This window comes from Acanthochromis polyacanthus, chromosome 21, assembly GCF_021347895.1.
Source record: "Acanthochromis polyacanthus isolate Apoly-LR-REF ecotype Palm Island chromosome 21, KAUST_Apoly_ChrSc, whole genome shotgun sequence".
Taxonomy (NCBI): domain Eukaryota; kingdom Metazoa; phylum Chordata; class Actinopteri; family Pomacentridae; genus Acanthochromis; species Acanthochromis polyacanthus.
The window spans coordinates 17,875,261-17,895,542 of record NC_067133.1 but is presented as its reverse complement, the minus strand read 5'-3'; the positions used below and the strand labels follow the sequence as shown (position 1 = coordinate 17,895,542).

Sequence of the window (20,282 nt, the reverse complement as noted above, 5' to 3'; positions counted from 1 at the left end):
AGTAGCTCAGGGGGATAAGTAGAGAGACTACCAAGTGGAAGGTAGCAGGATTGAGTCCCACCACTGGTCATTTTCTTTCTTTGTTCTTGTCCAAGTTTTTCAGAAAATTTAAGAAGGGTCTGGTCTTGAACCAGCAACCTGCAACTCTATAGGCAAACCCTTAACTCACTGAGCTACAGATTAGCTAAAAAGAAATAATTGCGTCGTCCCTTTGACATCATAGTTTCTGTTCCTAATAAAGTGACCGCATGGGTGGAGCCAAGGCAGAGTCTGGGTGGAGTGAGGGCGGAGAGTGGGAGGGAAGGTGGGTGGCGGCCTCTCCCCTCTATCCCCCCCGCCTCCCCCCACTGCCCTTCTCTACTCCCCCACCACCCACCACCCACCACACCTTCCCCCGCCCGACGAGTTTTTCGAAAATCCGAGTCTCGACAGGTTTCCCGAGTTTCCAGCAGGTCGGAGGCAGAAGAACTTGTCATGAAGAGGTGTTGAAGTCGGCGAGGATGGAGTGACTCTTTACAGTGACTAGAAGGAAGACAACTAGAAAAGCAGGTCTTTAACCAGCATCCCTAAAATCCATGGAGCCGGCTCCACAGAAATAAAGGGAGGTCAACTTTTATCAGCCTCTATCAAGATGTTCAACTTGATATCTTTACTTTGAGATTTTTAGCACCACAACAACATGCAAACTCCATGCAGAAAGATCCCAGGCCCACCCCAGGGATCTTCTTACTGCATAGCGAATGTTCTAACCACTACTCCACTGTGCAGCCCCAAACATTTAATATCACACTTTATTATCATTTATTAGGACTTTAATGGAATCCACCAGCAGGTTTAGTTTTTGTTGAGAAACTTTATTCTTGTAGTCGTGGGACTACAGGATTTAAAACTGTTCCTTCTATTTGACCTCATCTTTATTATTTATAGTGGAGAAAGTTATTTTAATTGTCCATTAGTCTCTTAAAAAACAAATAATAAATTTGATTAGTCAAGAAGTTTAAGTTTATTACTTTGTCATATTTTAAATATGAAGTTTATAGGCTATGTAGAATGCACCTATTAGCCATTTTTTTGATAACTTCATTCTATGCTGAGTTATATATATGAAAATCTTTGTAGCAATTGTTTCGTTTCATTACCATGGTAACCACAGTGAAATATGACAAAATGCCTAATAGGCGGACAGGTCCATACTTAAAGCACTACGTGGTGCATTGGTATCATTTTATGTTAAATATTGCATGAGATTTTGCTTGGGGCAAATACAAGATGTAATGTCAGGTTCCATAATTCAACAGTATTTAATTTCAATCCAGTTGTTCAAAATGAAAAAAAAAATGGTTTCACAGTAAAGTTGGTGTTTAGAGGTCTCTAAAAATGTACAGGTTGCATACCTTATCATAAAAAATGTGTGCAATATGAAACTTTCATCATTGGTCTTTTTTTTTAACTTAGTTTTTATTTCAAATTCAACAGTTTATACATAGATATTCACAATTCTTCAATTTTCCTTTTTTTTTTTTTTTGCTGTATCTATACATGTACAAGGATAAGCACAGTAATGAAATAAATTAAAAAAGAGACCCAACAAGACGGATATAGCTTAGCTCTGTCATGGGGGGAAGAAAAAGAGAGGGAAAAAAGAAAAAACAAAACAAAACAAAAAACAAAAGGAGGGGTGAGGGGGCAAGAATCACAAAGAGAATTTGTGTATATATATACGGTAGCATCAGCTTAAGAGCAGTATGGTAATGGCAGGATTCCATCTTTCCATAAATTTCTCTTTCTGTAGTCTCAGGGTATATGTTACGTGTTCCATGTGGTAAATTTCCAATACTTTCTCAGTCCAACTACTGTATGTTGGAGGGTCAGGTTTTAGCCATTTAATTGTTATACATTTGAGAGCTGCCGTGATAAGTATTTGTAAAAGGTATTTTACCCCAAAGGTAAGTTGCCCCATACTTTTCGCTAGCTGGAGCTATGTCGAATATTAATTTCTCCATCACTCACATGTATGAAATGACATATGAAAACAGACCCTAGGTTGAAAAAAACTGAAGTTCCCCTTTAAGATGGATTAAATGCGCTGTGAAACAGCGCTGAGTGGAGGGGGTGACCGGACCAAGATGGCGGCCATATTTCTCGCTGCGCAGCACCCTGACCGGTGTCTACTCTTTATATATGTCTATGGGGCGGCCAATCAGATAACACCACTGTTGCTGAGCGGGGGAGGTTGTCAAACACAAAGCACAGATTGACTCTGAATGTAGATTTTTAGGACATATCTGTACATTAACAGAAACATTTACCTGAACTGAAAGAATAGCCTACATTTGTGAGAAACACATTGCACTGTAGAGTTATTTGAACTTTCTATTCAGATTTCTAAATGTGATGGGCTGTTAGTTCAAACAAAACATGACAGGCTTTCTTTTAATAGCGTATTTTTTTTTAATGATAAGCAGTAAAGGGTATGCGGCAATGCTTGTAGACAGACTGTGAAATCTCAAACAATCTCTGTATTTACAAAAACAACTGTTACATTTGTATAAAAGGTAACATAATTACACAATGTGTAAAACATATGGCATACAAACTATGCAATTTTTTTTTAAATTTTGGTGTTGAGTTATACTAGTATAGTAAAGACAAAACATTTCTCATTCCAGCACGTAACCCCTTTTAAAAGTGTCATTTGAGGCACTAATGTACTGATAGGAAAAAAAAATAAATCAATTCATTTTCAGAACAATTCCTTCAACATTCAGGTGAGCTGGTTCCAGAGACACACAGTGAATCCCTAAAAATGAAAAATAAAAATGTCAGCATCACTGCATTGACCTTTATGCCCAAACACACCCACCATGCTGTGGGGTCTGAGCATCATTTTCTTCTTTGCACTAGAATTATTTTCTTTATTTATTTTTTGCTAGAAAAAGCAAAAACAGTCAAACCAAAGACTGTTTGCTGATTTGGATCAGATGTGGCCAGCAGATGTCACTGAAATACAATTTGACTGTAATGCATTGAGCCTACTGAGCATGAAATGATGATAAAGCAGAAAACAGTGGCAGATCATACCAATAAATATCCTTATTTCTGTCTAGGTTGTGTCTGTATGTACGTTGCTACTTTCTAATGCTGAGCACTGACATCATATAATGTGTACACTTGCTGAATAAACGACCAAAGTCAAACTGAAACCGTCCCTAGCAGTCCGTGACGCTCGACTTTAAAGCAGTGAACAACATTAAATACTGCACATTATGTGACTATTTGTCCATTACTGTGAGTGAAGTTTTTCTCTACATTTGGCTGGTCTGCACAGTGCAAGAACTTACAGAAATGATTAAGAGATGAAACAATGTCGACTGAATAATTTGTAATAAATACTGAGGCTGGTTTTGTCAGTGCTGCTTTGACTCAATGGTGGCCTCATATCAGGCTCTACCAACGCTCCCAATTCAGTTAAACATCGGACTTCTGCTTTCCAATCCGCAAACACACTCGAAACATGTGGTGGTTGTATGTTTACAATCTGTTTAGACAGTGATAATCATTCCAAGACAGGGTGGAGTAAACCACAGAACAGCCCTCAGCTACGTGCACTGTTTGTCCATTACTTCTGGAACCGGGATTTGGACGCTTTTCTGCTCACTCCACAAACATGAGTGCAAAGCTTTACATTCACTGAGATCAGAGGACAAAGAGAAATCAATAACACGAGAACCGACTGATAAGAAATCAGCGGCACAAGTTGAGATGGAAATCTTGAAAGCTACTTCCACTTTCAGCTCAGACTGCCAGTACCAGTCCCACCTTATCTGTCTCTCCATACAATCAGAAGGTCTAAAGACCTCAAAGGAAGCAATTCAGCAACTTCTAAACTGCCACTGCATGATTAGATGGTTACTGAGTTCATATATCCAGCCAAAAAAAGCAGAAGAGAGCTGCTCAAACCTCCTCCAGCTCTTATCGTCACATGGGAAAAAAAAAAAAGGCAACCTTTCATTAAAAATGTTTTTTTTTTTCTGAAATGAACCAATTGACGTAAGAATTCACCTTGACATCATTCAGTCCCAGTTCAAATGCAGTTCATGAGAGTCCAGGAAGTCAGAGGAGAAGACACCCACTGGCATTGGCACGTCCAAAGGGTTAACTCCCTCTGCTGGCACAGACAGAGTGAGGTCCAGCCAGTCCATGTTGTCCATGCTGGTGCTGTGCAGGTTCAGAGCAGAGGGTGGCGTGTTTTCATTAAAGTCCACCTCCATGGCGACGACAGCTGAATGCAACTCCTCCATCAGCTTCAGTTTCCGCGGCTCGGCATCTAGCGTGCCATCCAGGAGCGTTTCCAGCTGGGAGTCAGAGGTCAGGGCCGAAACCAAACCCGACGAGGGGCTGAGAGGTGCAGCGGGCAGCTGAGCCACCTGGACCAAAGGTGGAGGGCGGGACAGAGCTGTGTTGATGGGAAGGGTGGTTACACTGGCTGTCACAGGGAGAGGCTTGTCCAGGCTGGGAGGATCGTGTCTGATGAAAGGGGAGATCTCTGAAAAAACAAGCGTTTAACATGAGCATGTGCTTTGCCTTCTAAATGTCCAGTGCCAATAATTCTCACCGCCACTCTCGATCAGCACATCAAACAAGTCGTCCATCTGTTGGCTAGCTGCACTGGGACCCTGCAGAGAAATGAAAGAGCATTAAATGCCCGACAGTCACATTTTAAAGGATACACTTTCAGTTGTTTGGGATTTTTACCTGCACAGCCGTTGACATGCTGCGTGTCTGTTTAACTGCATCCTCATAGCGGGGCGGGTCTTTACATTTTGACACATGGTTTGTGAATTTTGGCTGCTGCAGGATCAAAGGGGACTGGCTGGAACAGGGCGGCTGTTTAAAAGGAAAACACAACAGTCCCTCACATAAAATGAAAAACAGGATACATCTGACAAGCCATCGTTAAAGTGCAGTGTTGAAACTATGCAAATATGTAAACCAGGCATCAGCACTTTTAAAATAGTATTCCCAAAGTAGTTTACAGGAAAAAAGAATGAGTAAGCAAAAGGGAGTTTGGGATCATCTTCTACCTTGTTTGTGGGAGTTTTGGGGACAGCTTGGCTGGAAGAGGCTCCTGCAGCACAACCATCCACTGGGAATGTACTGAGTAATCCTTGTGATGCGGTATCCATCCTCCATGTCTGTAGAAAAGAATTAGGCGGACATGAAGGCATCAGTGTGATCAGTAGCACTAAGATGCGGAAACCTAATCAAAGACTGGCTTTTACACAAAGACACCTGAAAACGAATAGCTTTGAGGTCCGTTTAGCTGAAGCGTCACAATACTTCCCACATCAACAGTAAAAGCAAATCAAGGGACCTGTTTGCAGCTCTTAAATAAATGCATAATTGCAAGATTTAAAAAATGACTGATTTAGAAAAACCTCATAAGTTGGAAGAATAATTCTGACATGTTGGGTTGACATAATAATGATGTAATCGCATCAACTTTTGGTTTGCAATTTCAACTCAAATGTCTACATGAGTTAACCTATAACTGAACTCAAGTTGTACTATCTGAATGAATTTCACTTAATAACTTTTTCTTTCTTCACCTTGCATTTAAGAGTTAAAATCCCATCTCTTATACCAGCTTGCCTTGACAATAACAAACAGTTAAAACTGTGTTTGACGGTCTGTAGGCTGAACAATTATGAGACATATGACATTTCAAAGTGAGTCTTTGCCCAACACATTTCATTAAAGCAACAAACTTGGGAATATTTGAATCATTCTATGAGCAACAGTGGATTCATGCACAGAGTTTAGACTAAACTTGTTAATATAGTTGATGGAATGTGTCGTACTATTAAACATAGCTAATGCTAGCCATATTTAGCAGTAAACATTGGTCATCCTCGCCTTCAGTTTAGCAAACTACTGGATAAGAATAATAAAGTTTAATTTGACAAATCTGGTCAGCCAGAGAGGGCTTTTTAATTTTCTTCCCCCGCATAATTTGTTGGACAATTTAAAGCTGTGTTTTTTTACCCTCAAGATTAAATTATCGAATATTGAAAGACACAATTACAGTTTAGTAAATGAATCAAAGTATTAAAAGCTACAGCAATACAAAGTCAAAACCTACTGAAGAAAATCTAAATTGGAGCAAGTGAGCTTTTAAAATGTTTGTCAACTTTAAAATCTGTGCTCATAATTACGGTAATTAAGCACACAAAAAATCTATTTAAATATTGTGGAAGAACTTGATGGAACAAGTCGATTACATGAGTAACAAGAAAAGCACTCAGAGAGCGCAGTACTCCACAAAGGCTGCTCAGGCGTTGTATGATTTACGATGGATAAGTCTGCACCGGTCGATTTGTAGTAGGATCGCAATCATGTTATCATCAGCAGACAGCTGATGTAGTGTTCACTTGTAGTCATAGTTACAGTGACGTCGTGCCGTTATCTCGCAATGAATCAGAAATCTTTAACAAATCCAAGGATCCACACTATAAGCTGCAGCATTACTAAAATCTAATCACTTGGCCCTTGTGTCATTTCTGAGCTTCCCTGAAAATTTCATCCAAATCTTTTAGCCCATTTTTGAATAATGTTGCACACAGACAGACAAACAGACGGACAAATGTACGCCGATCATCACATAACTCTGCCGCGTTTCATGGTGGAGTAATGATTTTTAAATAAAAATTATTATACAGGAAAAGCTAATTCCCTTAACTCAACTGATTGGTTTGTTAAGTTAACAGAATTTCATTTGAAGACGCATTAACTCAAAAATATTGATGCAAACTGCATTCTTTTTGTTCTCATTGAGTCTAAACTTAATTTTTTAGAGTGTTGTGACAGCACAGTACTATGCAGTGTAACTCCTGAGTGCTGTGCGTCGACCTGCGGTTGCTGTTACTAATTCTGGCTGCATGTTGGGCTCAAAGCAGAGGGACGACAGAGGGAAGTGAGGGCACCATGGTCAGCTCTCACTCAGCACCTGCTCCACTAACCCATGTTTCCACAGGCCTTCTTTTGATGTGAGTAGGAAAAGGTTTCACCACTCAGCCCAGGCCTGTTATTACTGTGACAACAGAGAAGATGCATTACCCATGGTAGTGCGTAACTGGTTGTTAGATGTGATATATTAGGCAGTGCCACTGAAAACATGGCAGCACATTTGTGCTGTACAACGTATCTTGTAGTTTCTGCACACAGAGAAGAATTTATGATTTCAGGTGCACACATTTCACGTATGGGTGACCGCATACTATTCAAGGTTGCATGAGGAATCCAAAACTACCACAAAACCGCAGCTGATAGCGATGACTAATAAGGAGACGGACCGAGGTAGTCTGTGCAAGCAGTGGAGTGTTTTCTTACCTTTGTCAGTGGCTGTGTTTGAGAGCTGCACTGCTGTTGTAATGCTGTTGAGGCCTCTATTTTCTGTGGCATCTTTCCAGAGGTCTGGATGAGGCCTGGAGCTGTGCTGCTAACAGTAGTGTGTAATTTGATGCCTTTGGCAGGGAGCTGGATAGCGACTGCTGAGGCAGGAATGGATGCGGGCAGGAGGATCTGAGCTCCAGCCTGGACAGACTGCAGGGATTCAGGCTGTGAGATGGTCTGGTGACCGATGATGAACTGACTTGGACAGCTGACGTGATCTGCAGACTCCTCCTGTTTGACCAACACTGGCCAGCTAGGAGAGCTACAGGACACTGAGCAGTTTGTGGGGGTTCTGCTTTCCTCTTTCACCTGGATGGGAACCAGAGGACTGAGCTGAGGTGGAGAATCTCCCTGCTGACTCCTCTTCTCCACCTCCAGTTGCATCTTCAGCTCCTCCACCAGCCTCTGCTCCTGCTCCAGCTTCCTCATCAGCTCCTCTATCTGACGCTCCTTTTCATGCAGACGTTTGTCCTTTTCAGAATCCCTCTCATGGGACTTTGTCTCTGTGGGATGTTCTTCATGCTGTGTTCTCTGTGGGGAGCCAATACAGGGAGCAGCATGAGTTGGAGTATCTGAAAGCAGCTTGGGTGGACTGTCTGTCATGCTGCTGTCATCTATTCCCAGATTGGACACCTTGGAAGCGATAGGAGACACAGGCGGTGTTAACTTCATGCTTTCAGGCTGTGAGGCTGGTGGGACGGCTGTTGTCTCCATGGCAGCAGCAGTCTGGATGTTACAGTTCTCATGATACAGCTTTAGCCTCTCTATCAGATCTGTCTTAGTCCCAGAAACAGGCAAGGACCTGAGTTTTAGTTCCGTTTTCAGCTCGGCTACCTGTAAAGATGACAGAGTTTAAGACACAACTCAAAACGTTGCTTGTTCATCCCTATGATGACCACAGTCAGACTGAGTGCAGGCTGCAATGTGTCACCTTCATCTCATCCAGATTAGCTGGTAAGTGATCCGGCTTGCGGTTCGTCTGAGGGTGATGCAGCTGCACAAGGGCAGACGCAGCGTTTCCACTCATGCCGGAACAGCTGGTTTGTACCTCAGTTGTCGGTCTGTTGTAATAAGACAGGAAGAAAAGGGAGTATAGATGAGAGAGAGGATCTGTTAGCTATTTTTCACAATCAGCAGCTTCTGTGTAGGAACTTGTAGGCAGGAAACACAAAATAATTGAGACAAAAAGCAGCTGTGGTAAACAGATAGGACAGCGAATTTCACATTCTGTTAAACAGTATGCAAACTTTTGCTTCGGTTTACTGAAAATCGATACTGGAACATCAATTTATCTCTGAAAAGAAGTGACATTTACACTTCAGTTTGGTTACATGGATCAGATTAAGGAAGGTCTGTGAAGCTAAATAGAGCCATACTTGAGAGTGGCAGGCAGGACGGCCTGGTAGTTGTACTGCTGCTGTTGCTGACTTAGGATCTGGAGCTGCAGGAACTGCTGCTGCTGCTGCAGGAGACGGGCGTAAGCAGAGTCCATCTGCACTTCACTCAGGTCTTGCTTCTGATCCGGAGGAATATACTGATGATACTTCAGCTTTTTCACACGTGGCTTGGGCTCTTTGCTCTTTTTGCTGCGGCTTTTATCGGCCGGTAGCTTGACCAAGCTTTGCTGCAGAGCACAGCACAAAGAAAGGGGCATGTAAAAACCGGACAAGACCATCTGAAGGACATTTAATCCCCATGACTGATCTCAGTCCAGTTTAATGGGGGAATACAGTTTGCACTGCCAGCATCAACACTTCAAGACTTGGAACTGATGCTGTATTTTTATAGCTTTACGCATTAAGGTGGGACAATGTTCTGACACTCGAGGAGAACAGCAGGATGAGGAAACGGGTAGTGGAAATGTGACCCTTATTGTTTTACCACCTGCAATTACAGGATATAGTACACATGAAAACGGCTTGCCATGAGAGGGGGGCAGGTTGCAGCTATGAAACCAGAAACTCAGGCTGGGTTAGAAAAGCACACAGCCTCCAATTTGTCAACCTCATTCCCCTATCGTATTCCAAGGAAGGGAGAGTTCATCTTATGCTAGGAGGATAATTGAATTATGATAAATGCAAGAGTTATTGCTACACTCCCGCTCTTTGATTTTTGGCTTAGAATTTGCACAGCTTGAATGAGGAAGGTCAGCCTGTAATTGGACCCTAATTGAAGACAAATTGTTGCTGGCACAGATTTAAGCGCTTGCATGTGTGAAATGGCTGTTGTTCTTTGACCCGTGTTTTACTAAACGGATGTGACTTTCAGTATGACAAAACACAGACTCTGACATCAAATCTCTCATCACAGGTCCAAAGGAAACAAACAAAATACACAGACAATAAAGCAGAGAGACAGAGAGCTCAGTATCAGAGGTCAGTGTCATAACAGCTGGATAAAAACTGAGAGAACATATCTTTAAAAAAAAAAAAACCCCATCTCAACTCCTTACAGCTTGCAGCTCACCTTCGCAAGAACTGGCCCTGGTGTAACACTGGGGACAACAGTGGTGACAGCAGCTTGTTGTTTGCTCTGCTGGTCACCAGAAGAAACGAGACTGACTAAATCTGATGCAGACCGAGAGTTCAGTAGTGGGGAGCGCTATAAAAAGCAAAGAGAGAGAGAGTAATCACATGATCTGTTCTGTAAGAACAACAAAGCTGCTACGCCTGTTAAATATCATCCCATGCAAAAAAAAAAAAGAGAGAAAGAAAAACAGCACTGCAGATGGAGTAATATAGCAAAAACAGCTTGATAAACACAAAAAGTCAACAAATTATGATTAATCCATGCTACCCAGTTGTGTGCATACAGTCAATAAATTCAAATTAAGCAACTAAATGATGCTTTTCTATTTAAAAATGAACTAATCACATGTATGTAATATGAAAAAAATCTAAGTTTCATAGCATAATAAAGCCTAGTTTGTCTTGTTTTATGATTCAAGGTGTACCTGTATGGGAGTATGTAAGTTTGAGGGATTAGAAGTAGCTTCAGTGCTTCCAGACTCCCGTGGAGAGGCCGAGGTGGAGCTGGGAGATTGCTGACTGGCAGGAAGTTGTGGTGACAAAGCATCACTGCTGTCTTCATCAAAGTTGTACACATCAGGGACATCTGGCGACTTTGAGCTGTCTGTATGATCACCTATGGAACCAGCAGCAAAAAAAAAAAAAAGGCAATTGGTTATTACTTACTTCAAGGACAGGTAAAAATACACATAAAAACAGTTTGTCAATAACTACAGTGAAGAGATCGAAATATGAGTCTACAGCCATGTAAAAGGCGCTGTGAGGCTGCATGTGTAATATGAAGAAAAATATAAACGGAGCATCCAAATGGTCTTGTTCTCCGACTTTAAGTGAAAAAGGTTAATTTCTATTTCCATCTGTTCATCTAGTGGCAAATTCTTGACCACTGAGTTAATCCACAGCATAACCAGGTGTGGTTTTGAAGGACAATGATCAGATAGCATGACCAGCAGCTACACACACACACACACATTCCTTTGACCGGTGGCCAGTTTAAACGGCAGCTTCATTCAAATGACACGATGCCACAGATGACAGGGGAAAGACGAGAACGGGCTTTTGGTGTGCTGGATGCTGGCATGTAAGCTGGTGCCGTAGCCAGGAAGTCCACAATGCCACCATTTGTCATCTAAGAAGTCATTTCAATCAGCTTGGTGTGACCGACTATCTGCCACATGATGCTCTCGATGAATGCGTGCATGAATGATGAGAGCGTGCCCCCCAAAATGTCATCGAAATTTGCCAAGCCCTTCAGGAAGAGCAGGACAACATTCCATAAAATAGTGTGTAGTTTCATGACATCCATACTGCTGTGAAGATACAGTGTGTAGGAACAACACATATTCATCCTTTTATGTTAGCAAGAGTGGATAGAATTAAATAAAATCTGACCTGCTGTGGGTATATTTTTGTTCGATTCAGTAAGTTCACCATCTTAGTTTAGCGTCTTAGCATGCCAACATTTGCTAATTCACACTAAACACAGTGCACAGCTGAGACTGTTGATGTCATCTGTTCACTCCATCTGCTCTAACCTCTATTAAGCAGTTGCTGAGATATTTCAGAATGGACCAAACCAACAAACTAAAAACTAAACAGTCAACACAAAATAATACTGGTACAAAAGATCAATAATTCTGAAAAGGTCAAAAGGTCAAAGAAGGTTGGTATAATCTATACCAACAAAAGGTGCAATAATATCAATAATGGATACAAATGTGGCTGATGTGCCCCATTGTTGGCATTTTAACTCTCTGGCTGTCTTTGTAAATCGTGAGCTGATGCATAGTGCTAAGTATGTACCATTGGTGACCTCTGGAACACCTGAGTCAACAGGTAGGATGTTCTTCTCCACCAGCTCCATGGGTCCAGGCCTCTGTGCGATTTTTCATTGAGATCATCCGCCAGTCTGGCCCTCTTCAGCTTCATCTGTGTGGCCTGCAATAACGGCTCCGCCTGCGTCTCTGATAAACACAAAGAGGATCTTCGTCTACGATCTGGCCAGCATCACTTGGTCTCTGTCAACTGACTGGTCACGATGAGTCACGGCAGACCCAGCCAGACCTCACAAAAGTCACTCAACCTCAAAGAAATTTATGTGGTTATCATACTGTAAAACAAACAGGCAATAAGTGCAGAAAGATGAACAGGCAGCTTATTCATCTCTCTTATCTCTCCAGACAGCATTACCCAATTGGAACACACAGGAAGATGCTTACCTTGTAGGATGTGCATACGGACCAGTTCAGAACGTTGAGGTCGGCTGCAGAGTTTGTGTTTTAAGAAGTTCCCAGTCTGATAATGAAAAAAAGAAAACTTTCACTCACATATTCCGGAAACATCGATTAGATGTACATAAAAGCACTTCTGATCAGCTGCAGGGTTGTAGTGGCTGTCTTACCCTGGCTCTCTCCAGGCTGCGAATCTTTTCATGAAAGGCAGCGGGCGTTTTCAGAGCTGTGAGAAGATAAATCCATCAACATCCATGAACACGAAAAATGCTCCTCATATTTTAAAATTTACTGCTTTTACGTCCTGTTTCCTTCTTGCTATTTGTGAAAAGGCCAACCTTTGTTTGTTTTTGATGCTATGATAAAGTATCTTTATCACTTATTGGTAAGAGCGAGCTCCAAAACAACAAATACAATACTACCAGATGCACAGTATTTCTACTGTGCATAGTTGCTGTAATTAAGCCATTTCAGAACACATTTCAAGTTATGTTGCAACCCAGCTTGCTGTCCACTTTGTGTTTACCTTCCATCTAATAATAAAACATGATCAACTTTGGTTAAACAGCCTCCATCTGGCTGTTTTCTTTGTTAGCTCCCTTTCATTTAACCAGCTGGGTTATAACAAAATGGGGGCTTGTCCGGGATTTGAACCCAAGACCTCTCGCAAGTTGTTGCATCGAAAGTACAAGATGGAGGCAATCATGTGTTACAACATAAAACGACATACATTTTTAATTAATAACACACTATTTATGCACACCAAATATAGATAACAGTGAGCTGCATCAGAATACACTGGCCTGAAGCACAAAAGGAATGAGATATGTCTTTGTTGCATCATTTATGTCTTTTTACATGAACATGGACATGCAAGTGATGAGCTTAATTACGACATTTGTGCTGTAATTATGTTGGAAATGGCAACAAACACTTTCCAAATGAACTCAAGAGAAGGTTAATCCATGTTTCATAACATTATTTTCCTGTTTTTGTCCTTGTTGGTCTGCTTGAATGTGACATTATTAAGCAGGAGCTCATGAGAGTCCAACAGGAAGTGTCAGCTCTACTGACTCAAACAAAGAGATTTTGAGTTAGTCTTTGATCTCTCAGAATAAAGTCATCCTGCTTTGGCCCAAGTCTGGCTCACCGACTAGTCACCTCCGCTATGATGAGCATTGTTTGCTGTAAGGACACGCTGGCCAGGAGGCCGCTGTGAAGAGTGTGTCAGTGGAGCAAAGCAAAACATTCCTGTTCATCACCTAAACCTCACTGCATGCCTCTCATAAGCCTATAAGTGTAGGGGCGGCAGAGTGCTGCAGCGGAGAATGGTCCGGGAGGTTTGTGTGCAGGCTACGCTCGGCCAGGCCGCAGAGGGGGTGACTGACCTCCTCTGAAGGCCCAGTCGCTGACTCATGTGGCTTTGTGGAGCCAGAGAGAAGCCGAAAACTTGACCGCAGGAGGCTTCTCAGGACATAGCAGGACAAAGAGGAGGAGGGATGTCTTTCTCTCTTTCTACCTTTCCAGCTAACAGCATGGATTCTGTCACAGTTTCAGGTTGTCTTTTGTCGACTGTGCTCTTTAACACAATGCTCACCCAAGGAAAGTAACACAGGGACTGAGACTGCTCCACATCAAAGGCTGGATGTGGTTGGTAATAAAGAGGAGCTAGTACTTTCAGGTTTGGCACCAATGTGCTGCTGATCTGTGTTAAATCCTTGAATCAAGTTTTGTTTTTAAATATAATGATGCAACTGTAAATATGGGTACAAGCACAATTTAACTACAGATATTGCAATTAAGTCACTGATATTGTTCTATAAAACAACCCTTCTATAAAAAGGCAGTAAATGATGGTAAATGCAATGTTGTTGAAGCAAAAGTCCTTGACTTAATGTAGAAATTGTATTGGAATCATTTAACAGAAGTAGCAATACCACACCACACTATAAAAATACCAAATATAAGAACATGTTCTGCATTCAGAATTTTATTTAAACTTGGAATTTTAGTTAAAAGTACATTGACGCATATTCTTATTTTATTTTGAAAATGTCAACATTTCCGTATTTACATATCGAGCAAATGCAAAGTAACATAAATGGTCATTTGAATAGATGGAACATAAGAACCAAATATGTAAAGTTGACGTGTTGTGAATTTTAAAAACCTGAAGCAGTTTGTAGTCATTTTAATTTGTGTCCAGACTTGTCTCTTATCTGCTTTGTGTAAACACAGCCTGCAGTTCAGCATAGTTCAGCCAAAAAGTCTGTGGGTTTATGTCACATGACTCACAGCTGAGTCCCAAGTGCGTTGGTGATTGCACTGAGGAGTGCAGAGTTATTTCTTTTTCACAGAATCTGGATACAGCAGACTGTTTGTTTTTGGCATTTTAAAAAAAATAAGATGTAGAATGAAGTGATTTTGATTAAATATCACAATTTTATATTTAGATTCACTTAATTTTCCTGACAGAACTGCACTACATAGATGATTCATTCAAGGACTGGCTTTCTGTTTTCACAGTTTCTGGGTCTGATAAATGATGATAGCTAAGTGTTTTCTTAAAAGGGCAAAATGCCTTTCAAACACATTTTGGAGTTCAGAGAGTTCAGCTGCACCAATGAGAGAAAAAAAAAATTCTTCAAGTGTTCCTTTTCTCATGGCTCACGGAGCAACATTTTTAAAGAGCCCATATTATGCACATTTACAGATTTGTAATTTTATTTTGGAGGGCTACTAGAATGTGTTTACATGCTTTAATGTTCAAAATAGACATTATTATTCTCACATTGTACAGTGCTGCAGCACCTCTTTTCACCCCCCATCTGAAACATGTTTTTACTTCAGTCTCTTTAAGCCCCCTCAGAAAAGGTCAGGTTACAGTGATTGGACAGATGATCTGACAAAAGAGGAGCAATGTTGATAGCATAGAGTAATCTCAGATGTCCCCATAGGGATTTACCCGTAGCAGACGAAGAAACAACGGATCATTCTTTGTTTTAGACCAAACCAACCACCAGGCATGCATTATGCAAATGTGCTACGTGATGATGTAAATAAGTAGCAGAGGAAAAGACTGGACTTCAAATGATGCATTTCAGGGAGATAAGGGTTGGTATTTTCTGTGGAAGAGTTTGTAAGTTTGCAGAGCTTTTGTGGGCACAAAAAGGCAATATAACACTAAAGGAAAGATAACACCCCCCCTCCCTAAAACCCTAATATGAATGAATATTAGTAGTAACTGATATCAATACTCACGTGGCATGATACCTTGCTCCACAAGCTGCTCCCGGGTTCTCCTCTGCTGCAGACACAGCTGGAGAACTACGAGAGAGAGAACACAGAACACAGAGGTCAGAGTTCAGATTTGACTATTTTAAAACTCCACTGAGTCACCAAACAACCATCCCTGCCTTTAAAACCTGCAGAACTTCAAATGAAACAAAGTACTTATTATTTCCCAATCAATACTCTGCCCCAAAGACTCAACAGCAAAGCCTGTTCACCACCACAGACATTCGATTCACTTCCTGTATGGTTTGAGCTGGGGTTGTTAAGCGCACCGCACGCTGTACAACAGTTACACTCCAACAGTCCCAAAGAGAGGGACTATCTCTCTGTGTGGGTTGCAAATGCGCCGAGGAAACAAAGTAAGTACAGAACAGGACACAAATGTTAGGGCTGGAGTCATGATAACGAGCAAAACTGGACTTGAAAACCGCAGAGAGTCAAGTGAGTCGTGTCTATTCGACAAATTGTTTTGAAAACGTAATCTTGCTCTGCATGGATAAGCAGTGACCGGTTATGTTACGGTGAAACATCAAAGATCTTCCAGTAGAAATTGTTGAGTCTTGCATGCCAGGCCCACATAGAGCATTTGGATGGTCCTCAGTGTTATTTTCCCAAGAATATAAACTGCAGTAAGACCCTGGTTTAAACATTTATAAACAAGTGAGCGTGGACATGTTGTTTCAGTAGAATAACACAGCTCAGCGCAGAAAAAAAGCGCAGAAGGCGATGGGTGATGGTGATGAATGAGGCGGCCGTGTGAGGTACATGAGGCCCTTATCGTCACCCGCCGTAGTGACGTGAAGCCGGCTTAACTAGAACGACTGAGAAACAGCTCGGCTCGCACACAAACACACAACGCAGACCTGCTCAACTCTCCTGGGAAAGGCGCTGCGTCTGAACAGGCCTCTGTGAGTCACTCTAGCAAAAATAAACCGGGCAGCTGTGAGAACAAGGCCTGGGAACCATGAAATTTTTGGGGGTAGTTAAGGGGGTGGGATCTCTGGTTGTGAGCAGAGCCGAAGGGGACGTTCGTGGGCTCGCACGGGTGGGTAAGGGAAGCGACAAGAGCTGAGGCGAAAAGGGTGGGAGTCTGCTCTCAAAGCTAGCCCATCAACTCCGGGGACAGAGAACACAGTGTGCCTGCTCCGCCTGCTGTGCTTCCTATTACAAACCATGGGGGGTTACAGTCAGACGGAGACAGATCATACCAGGAGATTGGAAAAGAAAGGTCCACTGGTTTGTCTTGATATTCATATCCAAAGCAAAGAATGCCACGAGCAAGAACAGTTATGAGCGCCACATATCAATAACATCAAAAGCTGCCTTCCTGCAGCAGCAGAGAATGCAGGCTTTCATTTGAGCATCACTATGGGGGTACAAGCTCACGCCCGGGGTCCTCCTCATCACTTTGTGTCATCTTGTGTTGGAACCTGAACCCTGGCTAACCTCTCGGTGATGCAAACTGGCTCCGCACTCCTGCTCACCAGCAAAGCATAAACAGAGGTTGTGGAGAAACAGAGAGGGGGCTCTACTGAAATCCTTGTCTGCTGATGTAATCTCTAATCTCAGACCCATGTTGTTCTCAGCAAATCATGCCCGGAGGTCCCCCGTCAAACCTTTTATTTTATTAGAATTTTTTCCTTGTTTTTTCTTTCTTTTTTTTTTTTTTAAAGGAAATAGTTCAAATAAAAGCTGGTGTAGCCAGAAAAAAACAGCAGAATTTAGTTTAGAAACAAGCTGACACTGGGTTATGTTGACTTTGCTATTATAAATACCAAAGACTCCAAACAGATCATCTATGTAGAGACAGACGTAACCACGAATAAACAGAAAATATTGGTTTTGTCAAAAATGTCACTTGCACGTGTAGCAGCTGATTAATCTGGATGTTTCTTTGCTGCTTTCATGTGGTGCTCAGAGTCGATCTGAATTCAATTCAAGCCCCAAAGACTTTTTGTGATGTTGTACAAAGAATTAAGGACTAAATCAGCGTGCGGTTTTTAAAGTCAACAGAAACTGCAGCAACATTTACACAGTTGGTCAGTGCAAACAGGCAAACAGCTGTTTTGCGGTATGAAAGTGGTTTTTTTTCACGAAAATTTATGTTTGCTCATTTTATCCCCAATGAAGCAGCGAATTCATCAGCAAAGCTTCAGCACCATCAAGTACATGACTGTCACACAATTACTGACAACGTAAAATACTGATTTTTTTTCATTTTTGTCTAGCAATACTAACACCGTCACTATTTTACAGACTAAATTTGAGCTTAGTAGTAATATTAACAGGCTAACATAAAGCCGGATGAGAAAACACCTTTGTTTCCTTCCCCATGAGTGGGCGTGTACTGTGGTTGCAAAGTGGTGTAGATTTACTTAGAAAGAGTTATTTTTAGTCATCACTGACATAGATCTTTAATGCTTCACATGCAAACCCTGCATTACGGCCCTAATTGACAAAGTACAATGTTGTGCACTCTGACTTTTCTCAGGATGTACCTTAGATGCCTCATGAATGTCAGAGATAAGGCAAATATTTTCCTCAACACATAATAATAAAAAATTTACTACAGCGCCATGAACAACCTGGCTCTGTTTTATTTCCCAGGGCTTGGTCTAATAAAAGGAATTTGCTCTTGACGAATGCAAACAAGGAAGATTAAAAGCATGCTCTTAACCAGCAGCATATTTGACTTTTGCACCTCATTTGAATGACGCTGACTGGTGTGTACACACAGGAGAGAAGTGAAGTCATGCTTATGTCATGTGACAAAAAAACCATAACAGTGTTCCAACAGATATTGTCAGTGTGAACACAGGCAATTTAAACTGACAAGAGCTCCTCACTAATCTCCATTTTTCTGCTTCAAAACTTCCCAAGTCTTGTGTAATAGTGATGCTCGGCTTGAATCATGGTGATGAGCTTTACTGTCATTTCCTGTTGTGTCTGTGTTACTTCAGCCACCACTTTAACCACTGCTGCCAGAATGGGGACACATTAACAAGAGTACATAAGCTTGAGTTCACACTAAAAGCTGATACTGATATGACAGAAATACAAACATCAAAGCAGAAAAGAGAGAAAGAAAAAGCACCTGATTTGAATTTACCCCTGCAGATGGAAGGGGTCTCCACATCAAGGCAGGCCATAGAGGACAGTGGTGGTTGGCTTGGCGGCCAGGTCTGGAGTCCCATGGAGTGATGAGGCCAGTGGAGAACACGGGAGTCAGGGAGAGAAAAAGACCTGGCTCTGAGCGAGCGACAGCTGGCTCGCTCTCTCCGCTAGTCTCTCTGCCGGCCTCAGCAGAGAAAGTGTGTGCAAGTATGTGTGAGCGCTCAGTCAACGTCAGGAGGAGGGAACACTGTGCTGCTCATGTTAACCCTCGCCGGGTCACTTTGGCTCCACTCACAGAGGACTCACGCAAAGCCGCAGGGAGCTTTTAAACAGTTTGTGAAATAACAACAATCAATATTTTTGACTCTGAGGAAGTTCACTCAAGAGGGGACCGAATCTTAACCAGTGCAAAGTCAATCAAAACAAGCTGTTGGGAATTCTGAGAGGGCACATCTCCATGAGAAACTGTTGAACAACAATCACAAAAAACGCACACACTGGGTCCTCTGGGACATGGAAGCATATCTTTCAGCATTTTTGGACGTTTAGTTATGACTTCTTTTAATGTTTTCATAGTGGTTTTGACATTGCAGCACCACTGATTCAGAGCACTCGCTGTCAGTTTCTCGCAACTCTTGCACTGACTCCCAGCAAACTTGTTTGTGATGATTTATTCCAAAAACAAGCAAAAGAAGTGTGCAGAAATTCCAATATGGGACAAAGAAGAACAAAAATGCCGTGGATCACGTAGAAATGTGTCTAATTGTGGCCAACAATGCTGGTTAAATGCCTTCAAACACACACAAACAGGAAATGAGATAAAAGGGAATTACACTAATTGTGGTAGGTTCTGTGTGGACGCAGGAGGAAAGGGCAGGCATCCCACAGAGGATCAGATGTCAAGGTGAATCTGCAGAGACTCGGCATGTTGTTGGTTCCCCGGCTGTTTCTGTGATGGGTCTCAACAGGACAATGCCTGCTGGGAAGAAACTGGACCGCTGTGTTGTAGATTAATAACTTGTGGGATCCAGAAATGTGCATGTCAAACAGCGTGGGACAGGGGCAAACGTGGAATTGATCAACCAAATTGGTACAACGTGTTTTGACAGCTCACTGCTGACATTGAATAACGGCGAAGAAGAAGAAGATGATCCAAAAATATGGGAGAGTAGTAGTAGGAGGAATTATAGGAATGTGGAAAAAACATCATGCCACATCATCTGTAAATATACGCATAACTGCTCGGAGTTTCGCAGGTCTGCTGGCTACAGATGCAGGACAACAGATATTATGAACGCCTCGTGCACCTGTCTGGTCCTGCAGTGGAAACCTGTCTCCTGCATTAAGGTCTACAGTGGACTCTCAAATTCCCACAGCAGTCAAGAGCAATTCTGTTTTTAATCCAGTTACAATTTAAAAGTCTAATTTCTCGTCTCAAAACACACACAACAAAAAATACACGATTAAAAATACTTCCAAAAGAAACAAACAAACCCTGACTGTATTCAGATAATCCCTTTTATTGATGACCTGCAGTTTGGAATCTGTCTGGCAGCGCAGCAATTTCACTATTAACTCTTATTCACAGCCATTTCAGCCTGATTATTATCACACTCATTACATTATTGCATCCATCTGCTTCCCATTGGCCAGATGTTCTCAC

The 20,282-nt window shown here is 41.9% G+C and overlaps 1 protein-coding gene across 1 annotated transcript; it reads right to left on the bottom strand.

The window, feature by feature from the left end:
* Positions 1–1,437: 1,437 nt before the first annotated feature.
* On the bottom strand, positions 1,438–18,813 carry mrtfbb (myocardin related transcription factor Bb). Its single transcript, XM_022195136.2, is given in 15 exon segments — positions 1,438–4,546; positions 4,616–4,676; positions 4,756–4,887; positions 5,085–5,195; positions 7,390–8,286; positions 8,384–8,513; positions 8,829–9,076; positions 9,919–10,053; positions 10,406–10,596; positions 11,784–11,864; positions 11,867–11,944; positions 12,200–12,275; positions 12,382–12,437; positions 15,473–15,538; positions 18,600–18,813. Coding segments are annotated over 15 exon segments (2,835 nt in total). The 5' UTR covers positions 18,700–18,813; the 3' UTR covers positions 1,438–4,073.
* Between the last annotated feature and the right edge of the window lie 1,469 nt (positions 18,814–20,282).